The sequence below is a fragment of the Plectropomus leopardus genome, chromosome 8, assembly GCF_026936395.1.
Source record: "Plectropomus leopardus strain MGB_pleo_1.0 chromosome 8, ASM2693639v1, whole genome shotgun sequence".
Lineage (NCBI taxonomy): Eukaryota > Metazoa > Chordata > Actinopteri > Perciformes > Serranidae > Plectropomus > Plectropomus leopardus.
In genome coordinates, this window is record NC_142183.1 from 29,281,884 (window position 1) to 29,303,289 (window position 21,406).

General features: G+C 40.1%; 1 protein-coding gene across 2 annotated transcripts; it reads left to right on the top strand.

Annotated features, from left to right (window-relative positions):
* Window positions 1-1,972: 1,972 nt before the first annotated feature.
* brd8b (bromodomain containing 8b) lies at window positions 1,973-20,006 on the top strand. Of its 2 annotated transcripts, XM_088081348.1 has the most exons (19): window positions 1,973-2,081; window positions 3,063-3,159; window positions 4,257-4,326; window positions 4,444-4,493; window positions 4,619-4,741; window positions 4,828-4,908; window positions 5,168-5,232; window positions 6,466-6,638; window positions 7,088-7,279; window positions 7,811-7,904; window positions 8,253-8,395; window positions 9,177-9,615; window positions 9,703-9,740; window positions 9,829-10,028; window positions 10,407-10,499; window positions 11,338-11,406; window positions 11,705-11,990; window positions 15,748-15,792; window positions 17,920-20,006. In XM_088081348.1, exons 1-19 carry the CDS (start codon window positions 2,063-2,065, stop codon window positions 17,977-17,979), a joined length of 2,337 nt encoding a protein of 778 aa, XP_087937474.1. In that variant the 5' UTR covers window positions 1,973-2,062; the 3' UTR covers window positions 17,980-20,006. The 2 variants fall into 2 exon arrangements, with proteins under 2 accessions (XP_087937474.1, XP_042348952.1); XM_042493018.2 differs by lacking the exon at window positions 15,748-15,792.
* Window positions 20,007-21,406: the final 1,400 nt, after the last annotated feature.

Sequence of the window (21,406 nt, forward strand, 5' to 3'; positions counted from 1 at the left end):
GATGTGATAATGAAGTCAAATAATCATTTTGAGTGTATATTTATTAGTGTTAATGTGTCATTTACTACAACTGTAGGGTGCTGGAAAAGCTTGAAGATGGATCTTGAAAGTGCTTGAATTTGACTTCTGAAAAGGTGTCTGAACCCTGTTTTAAACACATCACGTTAGCACACGTTTGCTTTCACGTTAGTGAATGCGAAACATGAAATCCCATGAATGAAGTGAATAAATCATAGCTCAAGGTCCGTCACGATCATCACACAGGAGTCACAGAACTCCAGCTCAGCTGCTCAGTCCTTTTACTTTAGACAGTCCTTTCAGTCGACACAACATGTCCGCTATGTCTTACAGACACTGGCTGCCTCTCTACCTTACAGGACCTCAAGGACTATTATTACATGCACGATTTGTTTGTGATCCTCTCGCTTATTCTGGCACACACGAGACATTCATACACACATGTTAATGTAATTGGGTCAGTACCTTTCTCCGCCCCAGCCTTCACCCTGCTACCATCTGGCAAGCAACACACAAATATCCGCTGCTGTCCCACCAGACTACAGAGCAGCGTCTTTCCTCAGGCTGTAAGACTCCTCAGCTCCACCTCATCCTCCACATGCCACCATACATACATGACATACAACATTACCATACCTTTACCTTTTGAACTACCCTCGTACCCACTATACCCAAAGTTTTGTATTTGTAGTTTAATATATATATGTATGTATGTATGTATGTATAGTTGGTTAGTTAGTTCTGTTTTATTGTATCTTTTTTCAAATGTAATTATTTGAACATCCGATTATCAGTTATTATTAGTTATTAATTCTGTACATGGCATGGAAGGGACTACACCTGCATTTCATTGTACACTACTGCATTGTTTTGTTTAGCTTATTGACAATACAACCTGAAACTTGAAAAAGAGGCAGCTCCCGGCACATGTTTTTGGATGTGTCATAAACAACTGACTATGACTCTTTAAATCCTCATCCAGCACTGGAATTATCACAAGTGATGAAAGCCCTATTGGGACTGCTCTGAATTCACAACCAGGGTAGATCACACCCACCGAATTGTTTCTGGACAGTTAGGGAGAACAATGATCTGTGGAGATGTTAATAGTCTACAAATACACATGGTTTGTTTCTAAGTTGATTTTGATATGTATCAGACTTGCTTTCTCTAAATTTGAGAGTTTTTGATAAATAAAACAAGACATTAAAGAAAGAAATTAAATCACATTAAATTCAAAAGGATTTAATATGTCTCCACCTGTATTATATTCCTGACAATGTGCAGAGGGGTCTGAAACGGCTTTTAGGCTTTCGCTTAGGGGGAAAGCAGTTTCAGAAAATTTCATTTTGCCTGTTAAATGTATAAGGTCAGTAGTTTTTTGGTAGTTGACAAAGTGGGTATGGTACTAGATTGGTAGGATAATGTAGAGGATGTGAGTGTAGTTACCTAAGCCTATATATTTCACTGGCCTTATAGCTGATAGGTGGGTATACTGTAAATGCATAGAAAAAAAAAATTAAATGTAGTTAAAATTAAAAATACGAGTGTGTGTGTCTGTGTGTGAGGACAAAGATGTTTTAATGGGGTAAAGGTGCGATTAGGTACCAAGACTCAATATTTCTAAAAATTTGTGTACAGTATTTCTCACAACACCACTCTTGTTGTCTGATAAGACACAATAATCATATGCTTGTGACACTTCTGGTTAAGATGTAATTGGTGTTTTCGCACTCATTTAACACCGAGAGTAGAAACACCAGCCATAGTTAGGTTCTTAGAGGAATCAAATCGCTAATTAATTACTTAATGCCTTGTTAGACTTGAAAATGGAAAAAAAAAGTCTGTTTTTCTAAACCAAACACAAACGGGGTTGTTTATTTATTTACTTTTATTTCACATTTTATATTTAATAATCTGTGCTGACTGCAGTTGCAGTCCGTCTGATGAATTTCGGTATTTTCACCTTTCCCCTCTTAGTTCACATGTGTACCACTGAAACCTGTCCGGCGGAAGTTGTGCTCACGGCCTTAGCACAAAAGAAATGGCGAGCGGTATCGGCAGTGAGTAATATTTTCCAACTCTTTATCGATTTAATCGTAATTTTATAGCAAAAACTAACATAAAGCAAACTCCAAACCACGCGATTCATTTGAAACGTTTGGACCAAGTAGTGATAAAACGTTAACGTTACACCGTGAACGGTGTGTGTCTCGTGAATGTGTCCCCCGTAATCAACAATGCTAAGCTAACGCTAAATGTTAGTCTATTAAGTGTATGGCAATTTATTTTTGCTGCGCTACGGCTTATTCTCATTATTTTAGTTAGTTTTATTTTTGTATTTAACCTCCAGCACGTGTTACAGAAATGAGAAGAGCTATAATAAGTCCCAGAAGCATCCTCTAAACACGATACAAGCTAGCAAATTAATGTCAACAATCCAATTTAGCTAACAGTAGCTAGCTAGCTAACTTTGATCAACAATATAAACATAACAGTGAGCTAACCAGCGGGGCTATCGTATTATTATTATTAGTTCATTCATCTCAGACTGTTTGGTGCATTTGGGTTGTATTGGGACAGTCTTTTTATGTAGCTACTGTATGTGTTACTTACTGCTCCGGAAAAACAACACAACAATACAGATAACGGTTCTTATGCTGAGACTCATCCTGTTAATTAACCTGGAAACTGAAATGAAGACGCATTTGTTTATCAGCTCTTACAGAAGATTCTTTACGCATTACATTGTCCTTTTTATTCGTGATATACGTTTTATGGACATTTGTGTGAATATGCTATGTGTTAAAGCTATTTAATGACAGATGGAAACTGAACAAAGCGGTTTAATACAGTGACCGCTCAGTGTTTTAGCAAAATGGACCAGATGTATTTGTTCTGGGATTTATGTTTGCCGGTTTGTGGACTTTACTGAGTCTTTGTTTGTGCCCTAAAATAAAGCATTTCATTTACCACTGGCTGCAAAGATATCTGATCCTCGATATCTGATTATCGACTGTATGTTTGTGCTTTTATCCCCACAGAACACAAGATACTGAATGTAGGGCCAACAGAGCCATGGTCAGTCAGGGAGAAACTGTGCCTGGCCTCCTCTGTCATGAGGAGTGGTGACCAAAACTGGTAAGAAGTCAACTTACTCAATTGTTTTTGTTATTCACAAAGGGAGCAGCCACAGATAATCAGAAAACAGGACAAAATAAATAAGTGTATTAAAAAGAAAAAAAGTGGGCTCCAAAATTCTGTACATCATATTCATCACACACACACTGTAACTAAGTGTGTGTTATGTACATCAGATTCATCACAAAACACGCTGTTTACAACATGGCGTTTTTTTCTCCACATATGCACATTCAGTTGTATTACGTTAAGGCGTCATTGAAGTTCTCTCAAGCATCCATACTGATACACATTCAATCACATTGTCTTTAATCAGTTAGTCTTGTGATCAGTCCATGATTTAGCCTCAATGGCAATTTCTGCTTATAGTATTAGTACATCCAAACATATAAGTATAGTCAGGAGGCAACATGGATAGAAGGGAGTTTTGTGTTAGCAACATTATTAGGGATAGAAAATCAGCCGAGTATGTAAGAGTCTACCATCTCGATGATATAAAAAGGGCAAAGTATAAATTTAAGTACATAATAGATGCTGTTTGCCCACACAGTTTATGCCAGTTATATTTGACTTCTCAAACATTCCTATCGTCTTTAGCAAAAAAGAGTGTTAAACCATGAATGCAGGTGGATTTATTTATTGTGAGAAACTCATGAGTAAATTAACACACATATATTATCTGGTTATTATCATCCTTTGTTACTACTTGTCTTGTTAGTCTCAACTCTCACCGCTAGAGGTCAGACTTGGGCAACTTATAGTGTCTGAATGGTGGCAGTTAGTACCTAACTTGGTGCTACATGACACATTATTAATAAACGATTTTTAATGTTTTTTTGTTGTAAAGAATGTGTTGGCTGAACAGTTTAAGAAAAAGAAAACACTGATAAGAATCCTTTCGATAGCTGTTGTTGCATAATACTGCTCAGTATTTTAGGTTTTCAATTAAATGTGCCGATGCTCAAATGATCATGAGGTTTTTTCACTTGTTTCATTTAATTTTTTTCCCTAATTTGAATGCATTTATTTAATCAGTTATTTTCAGATTTCTCTCTTCCATAAATGTCTTCATTCTGAGAAATTTCTCTCTTTCTTAGGGTGTCTGTAAGTAGAGCCATCAAGCCTTTCTCAGAGCCTGGCCGTCCACCTGACTGGTTCTCACAAAAGGTGAGAGAGCCACAGACCTACACAACATTTTCTTACTTTTTCATATGAGCAGATAAGTATGCTGAGCTCCACTTGGGCCGCGATTAACACTCGCCACATTTTCTCTCTGTTTCTCAGCACTGTGCCTCACAATACTCTGAGCTGCTGGAGGCCACAGAAGCACCAAAGTCAGTATAATAACACATCGCTGACACACACCTATGTGCAGAATTACAATAACGTGTTTTCACGTTTGTTTGTTCCTGTGGGTAAAGTATTTTCTGAGTTGACTTCAAGTGTTTGTGTCCCCCAGGCGGAAGCGTGGTGAGAAGGGTGAGGTAGTGGAAACCATTGAGGATGTCATTGTCCGTAGGCTAACCACAGAGAGGATAGAGGAACTGAAAAAACTACTGCGAGATTCACAGGAGCAATACAGGTACACACACACACTTAAAAGAAGATCATTTAAAAGATGATTCAGCACTATGAGACATGACCTTTAACCCTCACGTGTTCTAACAGGAAGTTAAAGAAGGAGGTGGATCTGATACAGACGGGTCACATGGACTCCCAGCTGAAGGAGCTCTGGGCAGAGATCACACTGTAAGACTCCGATCAGTTCCTCTGTTTGATAAGGAGACCTTAACCAGAAAAATCTGACATTGAGGGTAGTAAGAGAGGATGGTTTTGGACACAGTCTCTTGCTCAACGACATGCAAACAGTTGTCATTACAAAGCATGGGAGAGGGGGTCACACATATGGTTCTGCAGCTTTTTAGCCATCGTACTACTTCATTTTGCCATTATACCATCCCATATACCATCTTCCCAAATTTAAACAGTTTGATTTTCCCACACCTAGAAAGAAGAAGCAGGACGAGGAGGAAGCAGAACAGAAGAGAAAAGCCACAGAAGCAGCGTACCAAGGTAGGTTCAGTCTGCTCACTGTGGAGGCCTGTTGAAATATGTCAGTCTGAATATTTTGGATTATTGTTGGAACTTACTCCATGATGCACGTTGCCATTGTGTCATGGTCTGGCATGCTGTGAGAAAGATTTTGGAGGTGTACCAATTATGATTAACTTCACTAGATTTCTGTCAACATGTTCTTTTGCCAAATACAAACATTTTTCAAGGTGCGAGAGCTTTACAAATAAAATATCTGCCGTTTACAAAAATAAACATTTAACTAACTGTACAGCAATATATATTCATTAAAGTGGGGTTGTATGAAATACTTACCCATAGTCAGTGTATTACATGCAGTGTTTCCCCTAGAATTTTTTTTCAGGCTCCGTGGTTCACACCGAAAATACCCCTAACAGACACAACTCCTGGGATGACTTATTGGCATGGTGGACTTCAGTCCAATAGCAGAGGGCAACAGCAGTTTCATTATTTGCATTCAAATTTTTGTTCACTCTGTAAATTAAAAACTTGAAACAAAGTGAACACAGCAAGTAAGGATGCCTGAACAAACTGTATCTGTTTACAAAATACTAGTACATCATGAGCAAAGTGTGCAGAATTCACTGCTGTGCTTAACTTTCTCGGCTTTGAGAAATCTCTCAGCACGGTATACAAATGCTGAATAGGTCATCCTGTCAGGCACAGATATCCAACAGAATGGACGAATGCTTGTATAAGTGCAGTTGAATTTGGATAAGGTCATTCTGTCAGGCACAAATATCTGTCAGAATGAACCACTACCTGTAGAAATGTATCTGAATATGGTGTAGGTCATTCTGTCAGGTACGAATATTTGTCTAAATGGAGTGTGCAGGTCATATATATATATATATATATATATATATATATATATATATATATATATATATATATATATATATATATATATATATTCCAAGAAGATGGTAGCATGTATAGAAATCCACATTCCAGTGAAGACTTTTCCAGTCTAAATGCAACATATCTGAAACTAATGGAATACTTTGCTCTGTCATCTTCTTGATATGTTGGGTTTTTTGTAAGACAAGGGATTGTTTCTCTCATGTGCTTGGGCAGACATGACTGTGCTTTCACATGATGCCTTGCTCACGGTTTCTGTGCTGAGGTTTGTTTCCTTGAGCAGAGTTCACTTAAAAACAAATACATTGATGCATTCTCTCTCTCACCTCCTCTGACCTCTCTCCATCACAGCTCGTCAGGCGGTGAAAAACACACCTAAGCGTCTGCCCAGTGTGACAGTACGTTCTCCTCTGGGTGCCAGCCCCCCCACCATGGACTCTCAGGCAGACTCTTCGGCCCCCACGCCGCCCATGGATACAGGATGTGTTGCCTCCGATGACACCACCACCATCACCCACTCAGTTGTAAGAACATACTCACATAAAACAGTGTTTGCCGTAAATAATCATTAAGTAGTGATGACACGCTGATACTGAGAGAAAATGTGCTCAGTAAGGCTTTCTTTATCTAGCAAAGACATATTTATATCATCTTTTTTTTGGAAATTAATTTTACAGAACATAGTGTAATTAAGGCATAGCTTTAATAGATTTGGGGTTTTTCCACATATAATGTTAAGTCTGCTGGTCTAATCAAAGCCCTAGGTGTGTCTATTTTCAATAGTATCTTGAAATTTATTCCAAAAAAGTGCCTTTCTGCATCTCCAACTTGTTTCATCATGAGTCAGTGGAAAAAGATAACCTCACATTATGGTGTTTTTGGCAATCCCAGCCCCTTCTGGAAGGAAAGAGTTTTGAGATATTGCAGCTCACTGTGCCAACCACTCTCACTGAGTCTTTGCTGACTCTGCCAGGCCCAGGGGGTCGGAGTGTTTCTACCAGCGACGGATGCTCCAGGCCCAGGGCCCAAAGATGGAGGCCTGGCCGCTTTAGTCGATGACTCAGCACAAAAGAGGCTCCTAACGCAGAAGGCCACGCCGCCGCCCTCGCCTCTCCTGTCAGAACTGCTGAAAAAAGGCAACCTCATCTCGGCCAGCCCCCGCCTGGTAAGAGCCAGCTCAGTTTGGATCATAACACCCAAAACTACAAGGATACCAGAAGGTCAAAACTGTATAAAATCATGAAGCAGCTAGCAAGACTCTGTTGGAAATGCCTCAAATATGCTGAATTTAATTCTCCCTGTGATATACACTATAAACACCACTTATTGGAACGCCACTGTAAACACACTACATACTGTATGAATACCTTTGAAGGGCCAGTACACAGTACAAAAGGTAATCATTATATTTAAATTATTTGAAGTGTCTGGTTGAGCTAAATGAGGATGTAGATGTAACTCACAGTCTTATGAATATTCCCACATGATAATATCAACATTCTCAGAGCATATTTATCATATCATCACACACATTCATCGCTTTGGTGACTTTTTTGAAAGCAGAAATGATTCACAGGCAGCAACATTCTTATTTACTGTCAGTCAATATCGTATTTTTCTCCCCAGTGGGTCTAAAAGTCAGTGGTTCTGGATTAAAAGCTCACTTTTGTGTCATTCTTGTGTTCACTGATGCCAGGTCGGGGAGGGAGACTCTGCTGGAAGCCTCACAAACGGAGTGCAGACAGCCACAGCAGCCACCGCCTTACCGCCTGGTCATGATGTCATCACAGGTATGATCTTTCATAACATGTTTGTGCATGCACATGAATACTCACACTCGTGTTTCTTACTGCGTTACCCTTACCTGACTCTGCCATTTTTAGCTAAGTGCACAGGTGGCTTTCACTCCTGCATGAGTTTGTGGTTCTGTGGTTTTTGAAAAATACAATAGAAAGATGAAGATCAAATATCTTGGCCTGCAATGTTCATGGTGTACAGAAGATAATTATTCTGTGTTCAGACCTAATAATTTCTGACAACTTTGCAGGTTTTAATTATGTTCTTATTTACTCCTCTGTGTGTGTGTGTGTGTGTGTGTCTGTGTGTGTGTGTGTGTGTGTGTGTGTGTTTGCTTGCAGAGGGTGATGCAGAAGCTGCAGTGAAGGCAGAGCTCGGTGAGGAGACCGGGTTAGTAGAGGAGGACCTTGTAGCTGTGTCTTATATGGGGGACGAACTGGACCTGGAGACAGTTGGAGAAATCATTGCCATCATAGAGGAGAAGGTACATACTGTGTTTATTTGAAAAAACATCAGTTTGTCTGAGTCACCGTGAAAGAAGCAGGCATGATCAGGATGGACGGTTGCCTTTTTCATTTCTGTTAATTAGGGAGTATGTTCGACGAAAGTGTGAATCTGTTCAGTGATGAAAGTGTTAGTGGACAGACATCAACAGATAATATTTACTTTACCAATATGTAGAGGAGTAACACACTGCATGTATTATAACCGGTCAAAGCAGACAGCCATCCACTTTGAGCCTGGTCCTGGTCAATGTTTCTGCCTCGCCGCTGTCGTCAAGTGCTTTCTCATGGGGGAATTGTTGGGTTTCTGTAAATTAAATATAAATATAAATATATATAGGCCTGCTCTATTCCAAAAATGTCCCTAGAGAGCTTTGTTATGATTTGGTGCTATGTAAAATAAATGTGATTGGATTTACTTGCAGTAGTTAAACACAGTTAAACACCAGCCTTTTCATTTTTTCTCTTATACTGGACACCAAAGAGAGATTTGCTGCTGTTTTATTAATGATTACTCCCTATTTGGTGCCATTTGGGGTGTTTTTTCCAAGTTTACAAGCTGCAGAGACATATGAAATTTCCTCAGTATTTCAGGTGCTTTATCGTATACTTAATGTGTGCAAAAAATCAAATGTCACTGTTGTGACAAAGTCTGAGTGCGTAACAATACTTGAAGGTACAGCATTTTGTAATAAATGTTCTCTAAATCATATTTGCTGCTTGATTATTCAGTGTTTTTGGTCCTGCCCTTCTCTGTCCCAGGTGGATGACTCTGTGGAGGCCTTGGACGCAGCAGCAGTGGAAGCAGCTCTCTCTCTGTGTGAAGAAGCTGTCTCAGAAGGACACACCCTCCCCGGCCCCTGGGAGACGCAGGAGCTGAAGGCTTCAGACCCAGCGCCCACAGTCCAAGACCCCGACCCCACACAGGAGCCACAGGATGCGGCCGCGATATCAGCCCTGATTCCTGCCAGTATAGAGCCCCAGAATCAACCGGAAACTAAAAGAGAACAACAGCTGAAGGGAAACTGTGAAGGACCTGAGGTGACGGGGAGTGACGTCACCTCGTCTGTCACCTCTGACGACGGTGCAACAGGAAGTGAAGTCACGGAGGAGGGGGCAGCAGGGAAGGAGGCCAGTGAAGCGACGGTCAAAAGTGAAGGAGAGGAATGGAGCCAGCCGGAGCCCAACCCGCCCTGCCTGGGTGGGTGCTGTAACTATATAGATTTACACACACAGTTATTATGCTTCAATATATTTTTGTAATCCCCTTCTCATTTGTGTCCCCCAGATTCCGAGGACAGCTCTGTTTCAGGGAAAGAGTCCAAGGTAACACACTTAAGCACACGCACACACATGTGTGACCTTTGTGTTACTCAGGGATTTCACTCTACATCCTGTGTGTTCTTGAATCCAGGAGGTGAAGGAGGAGGAGGCGGGGAGTGAGGGCGACCCAGACGAAGGGATGGAGCTGAAGGAGGAGTGTGGGGAGGGCGAGGGTCCCTATCTGTCGGAGGTGGAGCGGGCGGCAAGCGAGAGCGAAGATGGTTACGGCCCGCCCTCCCAACGCTACACAGCGGATTCTCTGGCCAGCAGCCCGGCCTCGTCGTCCCAGCTGTAGGTGTCCACGTGTGTTCGTGATGACTGTGTCATAATAACCCTTTTCATCTGCTGGGTAATATGGAATACTAAATTGTGAATCCAGGGTCATGTCCTAAGGTAACCCCTGCCTGAACCGCAACAAGCTATTTTAGGTTAAATGCTGCTCTAAAAGTAGATAAAGCTTAGCTGACATCATGAGCATTCATGTTGTGACCTTTGACTCAGATTCACACGTTTCTCCGAGCTCAGCAGTCTTTGCCTGCTGACATAAAAAATTCTGACAGTGTGTCATTTTGTTTTTTGCTTCTGATTTTTCTTCTACTTCTTGTTTCCACTTCACAACCCTTTCTTGGTTCCCACTCTGTCCCCACTTCCTCTACCTCTCGTCATTAGATCCACATGTGGCGAGGACCAGGAGGCGGTGCAGGCCCAGAAGATCTGGAAGAAAGCCATAATGCTCGTGTGGAGAGCCGCAGCCAACCACAGGTAGAACTTCAACTTTAGCACCAAATCCATGTCTCTGTTTGACAAAATACTTAAAAAATAATTTCCTTTTTTAGCAAAACACAACCATCCTGATTGCAATGAGCTGTCACGTGTCATCAAATGAAACAAAACTTCTTTAGGGTAATCAGTATTGACGGAATATATGTCCATTCATTTATTTTTTTCCACCTTTATTTCATAATTCAGCTGGTTATGTTTTTTGTAAATGTTATTCTCCAACAGGATGTTACTAAATCAGTCTATTTTGTTTTAGTTTCATGAGGGTGTTTATATATTTTTGCCTAAAAAAGATCAGCATTGACTGAAAAGTCCCACAATTTATACATTTTTATGCAACTGAAGAATGTGAAGTCTTCCTAAAGTGAATAAAGCTCCCACATTCCCAGAGTCATGAAAGGCATGACCTGGGTAGTGTCAGTGGTCACTTCAGCCTGCAAACAGAAAAGTAACGTGTCACTTTTTCTAAAATCACAGCTTATATTCGATAGCGGCCAAAGATTTGTTAAAAAAGCACAAAAATAAACGTGACACTGGAATTTGCCTACGTCTACATTCTACTAGTTGTTTATTCAGCATTCTGTTGCTTTTTTTTTGCCTTTTGGCGAACTTAAACTGCTTAGGGTTCACAGCAAAATAGAATTAGCTCGAAAGATTTTTCCCCCAGTTGCAAAAAATACATTTTTTTGCAGACTTAGTTTAGACTTGTAAAATATGGTCTGATGTGGAACAAAAGCACTATAGAAAAAGCCTCTCGCCCGACAGTTAAAGGGCAACTGGTGTTTTGTTTTACAGTGTCATGGTTTGATGTTTCTCTCAGGTACGCCAGTGTCTTCCTGCAGCCTGTGTCAGATGACATCGCGCCTGGTTACCACAGCATCGTACACAGGTAAGAACACACAGATGCTTTTGTTGTCAAATTACATCTCACATGCACGAACATATGAATAGAATTTGACAGGAGTGTATTAAGCACATTCATGTGCCACTAAAATGAATAATATTGTCATTTTTTATATGTGCTAAATAAAGCAAATCAGATCCAATGAACTCTCCTTTGCCGCAAATAATAACGAACTTTATTTAAACAGTGTAATATCAGTAATAGTAAATAATGTTGATTGTTTGCGGTAAACACACAGTTTAATAAACACATACTCCCTGTTGCTCCCTCCTTCCTGCTACAGACCCATGGACCTGTCAGCCATCAAAAAGAATATTGAGTCCGGCGTGATCCGCACTACAGCCGAGTTCCAGCGCGACATCATGCTGATGTTTCAGAATGCCGTCATGTACAACTCGTCGGACCACGACGTGTACCACATGGCGCTGGAGATGCAACGTGATGTCCTGGAGCACGTCCAGCAGTTCCTGGCCACCCAGCTCATCATGCAGACCTCAGAGAGCGCCATCTCCGCTAAGAGCCTCCGCGGCAGGGAGGGAAACCGAAAACCAGGAGAGCCGGCCGAGAAGGTGGGTTGGACGTTTTGTTTGGGTTCAAACTGGAATTCCTTTAAAAATGTCGAACAAGTCTGATTTTGTTGAAGCACACTATAAACCTCCAAAACCAAAAGTGTCTCCGTTTCTTTGAAACTCAACTGTGAAATGTGTTGAGTGTCAAAATATCAACAGCGAGCCAGGAAGACATTTATGGATATGGAGGAGCTACTGTATGAAGAATCAAGGTGTCGTAAGCACCCACTGTCCACTCACTCGGGTGTTTTTGCTTATTTTTGAGAATAAACTTCTTCTCTGGTGTGCTTATTAAACATTTTTTATGGAAATTTTGAACTTGAGAAAACGTAAGCAGTCTAAATTTTCCTCTATTTCCTGTTGACATGTTTTTCATCGCATTAGCTGACAGGAAGTAATCAGGGACCCAAAACTCTTTTCCCTAGCAACAGAATAGTAATGAAACTGTCCATAAGTGATATTTGCAAAATCATTACATACAGTAGTTCCAACCGATTTTAACCAGAGAAGAGGTCTGATCAGAATAACTGAAAGCACCAGTGTGGGTGTGCAAAGCATTAATTAATGTGATTATTTACAGGTGGTGAAAGTTCTCCGATATGGACCGACTTTTGTAACCATTCCAGTTAACACTTTCCATCTCTTTAGATAGTTATGAAGATGCAAAAAAGAAATCGCATCAACCTTTGAACTTGTTTTATATATCGTCCTACTTCTGTGCGTTTACACCATGTAACACGTGTAAAGATAAATGAATATACAGCCAAGGAAAACATCTTCCAGTAACAGTTTGATTTGATTTGGGGTTTTTTTCGGACATGTAAAAAGGAAACAAAGCAAATATTGCACAAAAACAGAACGCCATAAGAACAAAGCAATAATAAGTACAAACAATGAAAAACACAAAGCAGAAGAAATGTCTAAATACGAAAAAGAGTGAGAAGGAATAAAAACGTATTCAATCCCAGCCCTTCCCCACATACTCAAATTAAATTTCTACATTTTTCATCATTTACAGAAAAAAAGAAAGATAAAGCAAAGCATCACATCACATCAAAGCCCCTCTTCAAATGTTGCTTTTATACAGAGTTTTAAACTCGAATCAGTTCTCTTATTACTCAGCAGAATGTTACTGTTTGTTGGACGGGTCAGTTATTGATTGTGTGAGTCATCCTGCACAGTCCCTGTTCATAGGGAACCGTGGTTGCCATAGTTGTGGAATGGAGTCACAGATTTAATTATTTGACCGTAGGGTCAGTGTGGTTCTCATGCCTGTCGTGTCTCAGTAGCTACACCTGCCTAATGCTCTGCATGTCTTGCTTGATCCTGATGACTGACATCACGGTGTAGCAACAGCACCATCATATTACAGAGTCGGGGCATTTGGGTTGACATGGCCGTGTTCAGATTTCTTGCTGTGTCCCTTACAGATCAATCCTCTCAAAGTATTAATCACCACTGATAAAGTCTGTGTGTTTCTACCTTCCATCAACACGGGACAGTTTGCTAATGTGACTAAAACGACCTTGAACTGTCTGAGATTATAGTAGTAACAGTTTCACCCTCCGCTCTGCAAAATTATTCAATCAAATTTAACATTCACTCAACATGATATAACACTGAGCAACATACCTCAGGACGTCACGCCTGCTGACTCCAGGCTACATGAATTTAAAAGTCTCCATCCAACTTTTTGGAACTAAACACTCAGTGTTTTCATTTTGTACAAGTTTATTTATTTATTCTGATGAACCCCTTGAGATGAACCCTCTTGTGTTTATGTTTTTATTTTTTATTTTATTTATAAGGACAACACACAACATTTCTGTAAATGTGCCACTGTTAGCCATCAGGCTTATTTTCAACTGTAGTCCTTTGGAAAGATGTTTTGAAACCTTTGTTTTCAGGGGAGTCACTTATGTATAACTGAATCGTGCCACGCTGATGTGTGGCCGACCGTCACTCAGAGTAATGTAAGTGTGACTCAGCTGAGCTGGTAGCCATGTTACCATCAATATATATTATTTGTGGATTTTGAAGTATTGTATTTTGGAAATGGTAAAATTTGATAAAGGGTCCTCCATTGCAATTAAAGTTTTTTTTTACGCTCACTTGAGGTGTATTTTGCTCTTGTTGATGTGCTAAATGGGAAATGGAAAAGCCCTTGCACACAGTGTGGAAAACACAAGGCATTTGAGACATGGGTTCAACTCGTGCAGTTGTCCGTCTCCTCGCGGCTCGCTACGTTGTGCTTCAGTGGAACAATTCCTGGTGTTGACTTCCCTGCTTCTTCGTGTCCTGCATGTTGGCTGCACCTCTTCTTACTAGCTTCTGTCTGCACCTGCCTGTCACTGACTCAGCTGTCTGTCTGCCTGTCTGCTGTCGTCTGCAACAAATGTTCTTATGTACTGTTGTATGTGTGTATGTGTGTGAGTGTGTGTGTCTAACAGGATTTCTGTTGGTCATGGCATTTTTGAAGTATCATGGAATTTAGAAATGTCTGTTAGGGACAGGGAATATCTGGGAATTTAGTATTTTCTTAGAAAATTAAGAAGTATGGATGGAATTTGCTAATAGTTTACAGGATGTACAAAATTCTCCACAGATTTATTAACTATTTTAATCTTTTGTTGGGCTGCTTCTCCACAGCAAGCTGGAGTTGAAATTAGATACTCACGCCTTTTTTAGAACTTCATTTAGCTGAACAACATAAAAAAAAAAATTGTTAATGGAGGTGCTCCAACTGAATGAAAGTCATTATATTTTTCATATAGGAGCCATGATGGGAACTGTAGTATGGTGTTTGTGAGCTGCCTTAAAGGGACAGTTCACCCACAAATCAAAAATGCCTATTTTTGCCTTTACCCGTAGGGCTGTTTATCAGTCCAGGTTGTTGTGGTGTGAGTTGCAGAGTGTTGGAGATATCAGCTGTAGAGATGTCTGATTTCTCTCAGATATAATGGAAGTAGCTGGCACTCGGCTTGTAATCAGAGCCCCAAAAATACATTTCAGAAGCTCAACAACAATGTCTCTTTCCAGAAATCATGGCCCAGTTACTCAAGATAACCCACAGACCTTGTTGTGAGCAGTTTCATGTATGAATCGTACTCTTTTTTTACGGAGCTACACCCTCCATCTGTATCACCATGCAGAAGGAAGTGTGCATCTCCTCACGGACAAGAGGCTGTTGTTGGTGACGGTGTGAGATGTAAACGTTAATGGCGTCCTCCTCAGCTGAGCTTGTAGTCTCAGTTAGCTCAGTGAGGTAGCAGGAGATGCACACTTGCTTCTGTGCAGTGATGCGGTTGGCTGGTATACTTTGGTGGATGATTTCTGGAAAGTTTTTCATGTGCATTTTTTTGTGCTTTGAGTAGAAGACGCGAAATAGCACAGATAAATAGCAGTACGGATGAGAGGAAAAATTTGTATTTTTGAACTGTCCCTTTAAAGTCGTGTTTGCGCGTGTGGTAGTGTGCTCGCCTGCTTGTCTCAGGTGTGTTTATTCTGTCTGTGTATTTGTCTGTATAGATCAATCTCACAGTTTACAACCCGCATATGAGAGGTCTGAGTGTGTGTCGGTGTTTTTGATGTTGTGTGAATACGTGTTTGTATGTGTATGTGCCGTGCAGCAGTCGAAGGACGCTCGTTCCTCGGCGTGCCTCCCTGTTTGACGCCGACTTGTATGAAACTTGCTTTCTCACGCACATGTGTGTGTGTTTTCTCTCTCTTTCTCACTCCGATGTTTGTCCTCCTACAGGACAGTGTCCCAATGGCCTCTCCTGCTTTCCTTCTCTCTCTCTTTGTAAGTATTCAGGTTCTCCCTCAGATCTCACCAGAACCAGGCCACGCTCCGCACATGCTTGTGTCAACGCAAACACACACACATACATGTAACACACTCCGCACACATCTCCCTGCACTCACCTCCTCTTTCTCTCGATTCAGGTTTATTTTAGTGGCATTAAAGGAAGCAAAATAGCTCAGTACTGTACTGTTGTGACCTCTGTTATTGGTGTTGATCAGTAATATTGTAAGTGCAAATATTCGGTAACAATTCAACAACTTCATCTTCAACTTTCAGGTAATTTTTCGGCCTGGATGACATTTTAACATTTTGGTTAATTCTGCCACTGTTTTCAAAACTAACAATGAATTGAAAATTAAACTTAAATATTTACAAAATCCAACTCATCATCTTTAAAATCTAAAATCATTGTGGCCTATTCTTTTCTTTGCCAAATCCTTATGATTAAGATTAGACCAATGGTCAGCCAAGCTGATACAAGGGCCAAAATTAGCTTACAGTATTATAGATGTATTGGTATCAGTGAATATGTTGGCCTTTAAGGAGCAAGAAATTGCAGCTCCGTGATGCCAAACTAGGTTTGAGGTCATTTAATAAGTGTCACAATTACATCGTGTGACCCGCAGGAAGCTGTTGAAGGTCCCGCTCAGTCTATATCTTGATGACAAAACTGCATTAAAGATTGAAAATTGTTTGCTAATAAAGTGTTATGTGTGTCAAAAGAAATTATAATTGTTACAAACAACAGTATTGGATTTTTTAACTGCCAAATATCTACAGAGTGTTGGGTTCAAAAATCCATTATACACCACAAAAAGTGAAATATCTAAAAACGGTTACGTTTTGAACAATGAAATTATTTAAATTGCATATATTTAACATGGTTCCTAAGACAATTCCCTAAGATATCAAAATGGAAGTATTTTTTTTCATTTTAATATTAAATAGATTACCACCATGTCAAAACTCTTGATAGGAATGTGACTTTTCAAAATGACAAAAAAAACCCCAACAAACCCCCCTCCCACAAACATTTAGCATACAGAAGAAACCGTTGAGAGAAATCCACCCCTATATAGAATTTAAGATAATATGATTTAAAGTCTTTGTAACACTAATTACTAAATAATCAGGACTGTGTGGGTGTGGTTCGATCAGATTTGACCGGCAGATGTTGCCTGGCAACAAAAGCAACAACCGCACCACTGCCAGCTTTAAATGTTGCTAAACCCTGATTGGTGTGGAAAAGTTTGTGACGTTACTTTTTTCAAACTGTCACCTCAAACCAGTGAGAAGAGCTCAGACAGAAATATACACAAATCCTTCATGTGAATAACCAAAACTTCTGTTACTTGGTAGAACCCCATCGCTGATTTCATCATTAGACTTTGGAACGTTTCTCAAGCGTTCCTTTGTTTTTAGTGAGTTATTTGGTCCATCAGGTTTTTACGACAACCATGACGGCGAGGTGAAAGACGACCTTTAAGGTACTCACACTTTAGTATTAAATACTCAGTAGTACTGAAGCAAAAAGAACCACACCCTCAGTACCCACAATCAACTGTTTAGATGTGTGTATGGAAAAAAAAATATAGGGCTTCTTTGTCTCCCTTTCTTCCTCTCTCTGACAGTCACACACACACACACACACGCACACACACACTGTCAATGTCACCCTCATAAACTTTAAGTTCTGTTTTGACACAATATCCTCACACACACACACACACACACACACACACAGAGGATCAGGTAACCTTTCATCACCCAAGCTTCCGTCGACCTTCGATTAATGACCCCATACCGGTTTCCTTTGTTTTTCTGTTTATGTGCGATTGTCCGTGTCTCTGCATGTTTCTAATTTCTTTTCTCCTTCTTTTCTTTTGAAATCTTCCTTTCTGTTGACCATCTTTTTTTTCTGTTCTTCATTTGGGGAGGAAGCCTTCCGAGGTGGACTGTGCTGTGTTTTTTGTGCGGAGCTGAATCGCGTGAGGAGGCCCCCCTCAGGGCCTCCCTTCACTCACTCCAACTGACCTTTGACCTTTACTTCCTTATGTGATATTTTTTCTGTCTCTCTCCCTCTTTCCTTTTCCCTGCCTTTTCCTGACTGTCTCTCTGCCACAGGACGGAGGCACCAGGGGTCGCCGCAGTGCGATGGAGGCGGACCTCAAAATGAAGAAATAGAAATGAGATTTCATGAGACACAGAGAGTCATTTAGAGAAGGTGGAGCTGAATACTTACTGGTCACTTTGGTTGTTTTGTGAAGAGGACTGTGCAGTCTCTTGTGTGCCTGGTGTATGTGTGCGTGTATGTGTGTGTGTAAGTGTATATCCACACTTATTAATCTGTACTTTGGCGTAGAAACTTGGCAGAGAATTAAGTATGTTAGTGTGTCTGAGAGAGCTGCACAGAGCCTCTTCTCCAGTTTATAAGACTGGTACGTGTGCAGCGCCGTGAGCTTTCACTCCACTTTCCCCAAGCATCATTTCACCAGCAAAGGTAGTAGTACATCTTTTCCCTCTGCTGAGATGGAATAGTGAAGAAGAGTGAGAGAGAGCAAGAACATTTTCACCAGCAAAAGTTTGTTTGGGATCAAATGATGAAGAGCAGGATGAGCTCTACTCGCCAGATTTGATCATGTTGAATCAAGGATGCATTAATACTAGTTGATTGATCTCGGCCATGTAGGCTGTAAAGAGACTAAACCGCAACATACAAATCGAAATGTGCAGTTCCACAAATTCAAAACTATTACCAGTGCTGCATGTTGGGTTGACACCACACGGAAACTAGATAACAATTTCACTGTTAAAATGTTAGAATGAAATCCACTTCAGATTTACTACACATTTTTACAACTGGAATTTTTGCCTTTTTCATCAATGAAACAATGACGTCTTTTTAAATTCATGAAATGTGGATCTGCTCGTTTCAATCCATTTGTTTTAGTCCATTAACCACAAATTACACATATTTTACATTAATGCTGAACCTTTTCCAAAGCATTTTGTCTTCCTTCATGCAGCGCCAGCTTCCATTAAAGCTGCAGTATGTAATGATCGACAGTTAACAGTCAGTGGCCTTTTTTTACACCCATTGTGGGTGGTATGGAGTCCTGTGCAGGTCTACTTTTAAAGACCCACATATGACCCGAGCCTTTCAAACAAGATGAACACAACTCAACCCAAGACAGCAAATTAAAAGTAAAGATCATGTGCTGTTCAAATAACTCGGCAGATGTGTAAAGTGATTGTTTTGGGACATTTGAAATGTGACACTAAAATTATATTTTTTAAAACGGAGGTAATTCAGTAAACACAATTTAAATCAATATTTCTCGCTTATTCTAATCATATCGAGCAGCACATCTCAACAGTCAACACGCCCGTTAAAAGAGCCGACACACAAAGTCAGCAGTCAGGGGAATACAACTCTAAAACATTCAGTTATTTTCATTTTACTTTTTTATATTTATCATCCAACACCTGTGAATAGACCTACATGTTAGCGCAAAAAAAAAAATAAGACAAAAAAGGCTAGTGCCTGCTAAATTCCCCTTTTTTGTGAGTCACCATGCAGGACTCTGGTGTGGTACTGCAGAAGCCAGTTTTTGCATTCAAGTACACCCATACATCTAAAAATTGACAGCTTCTTTCCAAGCTATGGTGGAAGTGGTGAATGCATGATGTTTTTTTCCTTTTTTTTTTTTACATGTAAAAGATTGTAGTTTAAAATCTCAGATGTTGGAGTGTCCTTAAAAGTAACCACCATAATCATGTAACAATAATATAACGTTGACAACAGACATTAAAGTCAAGAAATTCTAAGTCAACAACTGTTTTTCGCACTGAAGTGAGATGAAAGGAAACCCAAAGCTGCTTCTGAAGGTCAGCTGATATATTCTTTGAGAAATAGCTGGCTGTAATGTCACATACAGGCGTGTCAGTGGGTTAATGGGCTGAAACATCAGATGTTGTTGTTGCTGAAATAGTATTGATGCATCCCCACTCGTCAGTTAGGATGTAGCCAGACTGTGCTATGTAGATAGCATAAAAACATGTTTGTGTAATGTGTGTTAGATGGGAGTACAAAAGCAAGTTTTGTACCTGTGAGATGGATCATGTAGAGTTTTGTGTTTGGGTAGCTGATACATGTATGTGTTCTGTTGTACATTTGTTAAATAAAAAAGACTATTTGATCTAAACCTAAATCATATTAGACTTGTGTGGAATTTAGTTTAGCTTAATTATTTCACGTGGTGGAGGTATGTCTTGAGCAACATGGACTCCAGCATCAGTTTTAGTAGAAATCTGCTGCATTCAGTGTCTTATGTAATCTGGCACTGTAAAACTTAGATAAATCTTTTTTTCTAAATTGTAAACTACTTGAGACTAAAGAAGTTGTGGAAATCAAAGTATCAGGAATCTGTAGTGTGCAGCTGATGTCATGAATATGTCTGGTTTTTGTGTTGGGAAAACAGCGGTTTTACAATATACATAGTGTAGCACCTACAGCGGTGGTTCCCCAACACCTTTTCTTTCATTGGGTCCATTTACAACCCTGACTAAGGATCATATTTTATGGATACTTCAGATTATATTCAGTACATAACAATCATATTACAACTGATAACCTGTAAAATTAACCCAAACGCTGAATGCAATAACTTCAGGAAGTTTATGTAAATGTGCAATTTTGATTATTTTAAGCAAAAAGACAGTGACTTTTCTTGGTAATTTTAGTAACTTTTTAATTCTCTGTTATGCATATTAATTTACATTATTATATATATATTTTATTATAAACAGCCATACAATTTTTTTTATTTTATTTTTTTTACAAATTCTGTTTTCTTCTGCCTGACACTTTACTTTTGTTGTATTAGCTCCTTGGTTCTCCGTTTCAACTCAGCTCTTTTCCAACACTCTGGAGTTAACTTTCCCCAGCAGGCTGAGTAGTGTGATAACCCTATAGTGGGAGCACACCCACCACCCTGGTCTGCCACTCCACAGGCACAGTACTTGACCTCCATGGGACACTGAACAGGCGTGTCAGCCAAGACAGCGCCACAGAGCCTTCAGCATCTCAGGGCGAATCTCCACACCTGGTGCCTTGCCACTGAGGAGCTTTATGACTACCTCAGCGACCTCTGCCAGGGCTATGGATGAAGGTTCCCCTAAGTCTTCAGACTCTGCCTCATCCACAGGACAGCAGGGTTCAGGAGTTCACCAAGGTGTTCCCTCCAGCACTTTACAATAGCTCCATTCCAGGTCAGCAGTCCCTTTTCCTATGGGTTGTGGGCCCACAGGGTGGCGGCTCCTTGTAGTGTCTTTGGGCTTGAGCCTGACCGGACATGACTTTAGAACTGTTTTTCTCAACATGCAATACTATAGTCCTCTTAAACATGCTATACTATTACTTGAATTAGACATTTAGAACAATGACTTTCTGTGACTGTGTTTTGATATGCCATACTAAGACTTCAAAATTTGATATGAAGACTTTATGGACCATTTTTTTTTCTTTTCTTTTTTTTTTCATCTTTTGAAACATGCTATTCTATGACATTTTTGACACTGGAAAAGATGACTTTTTAAATAATTTTTTAAA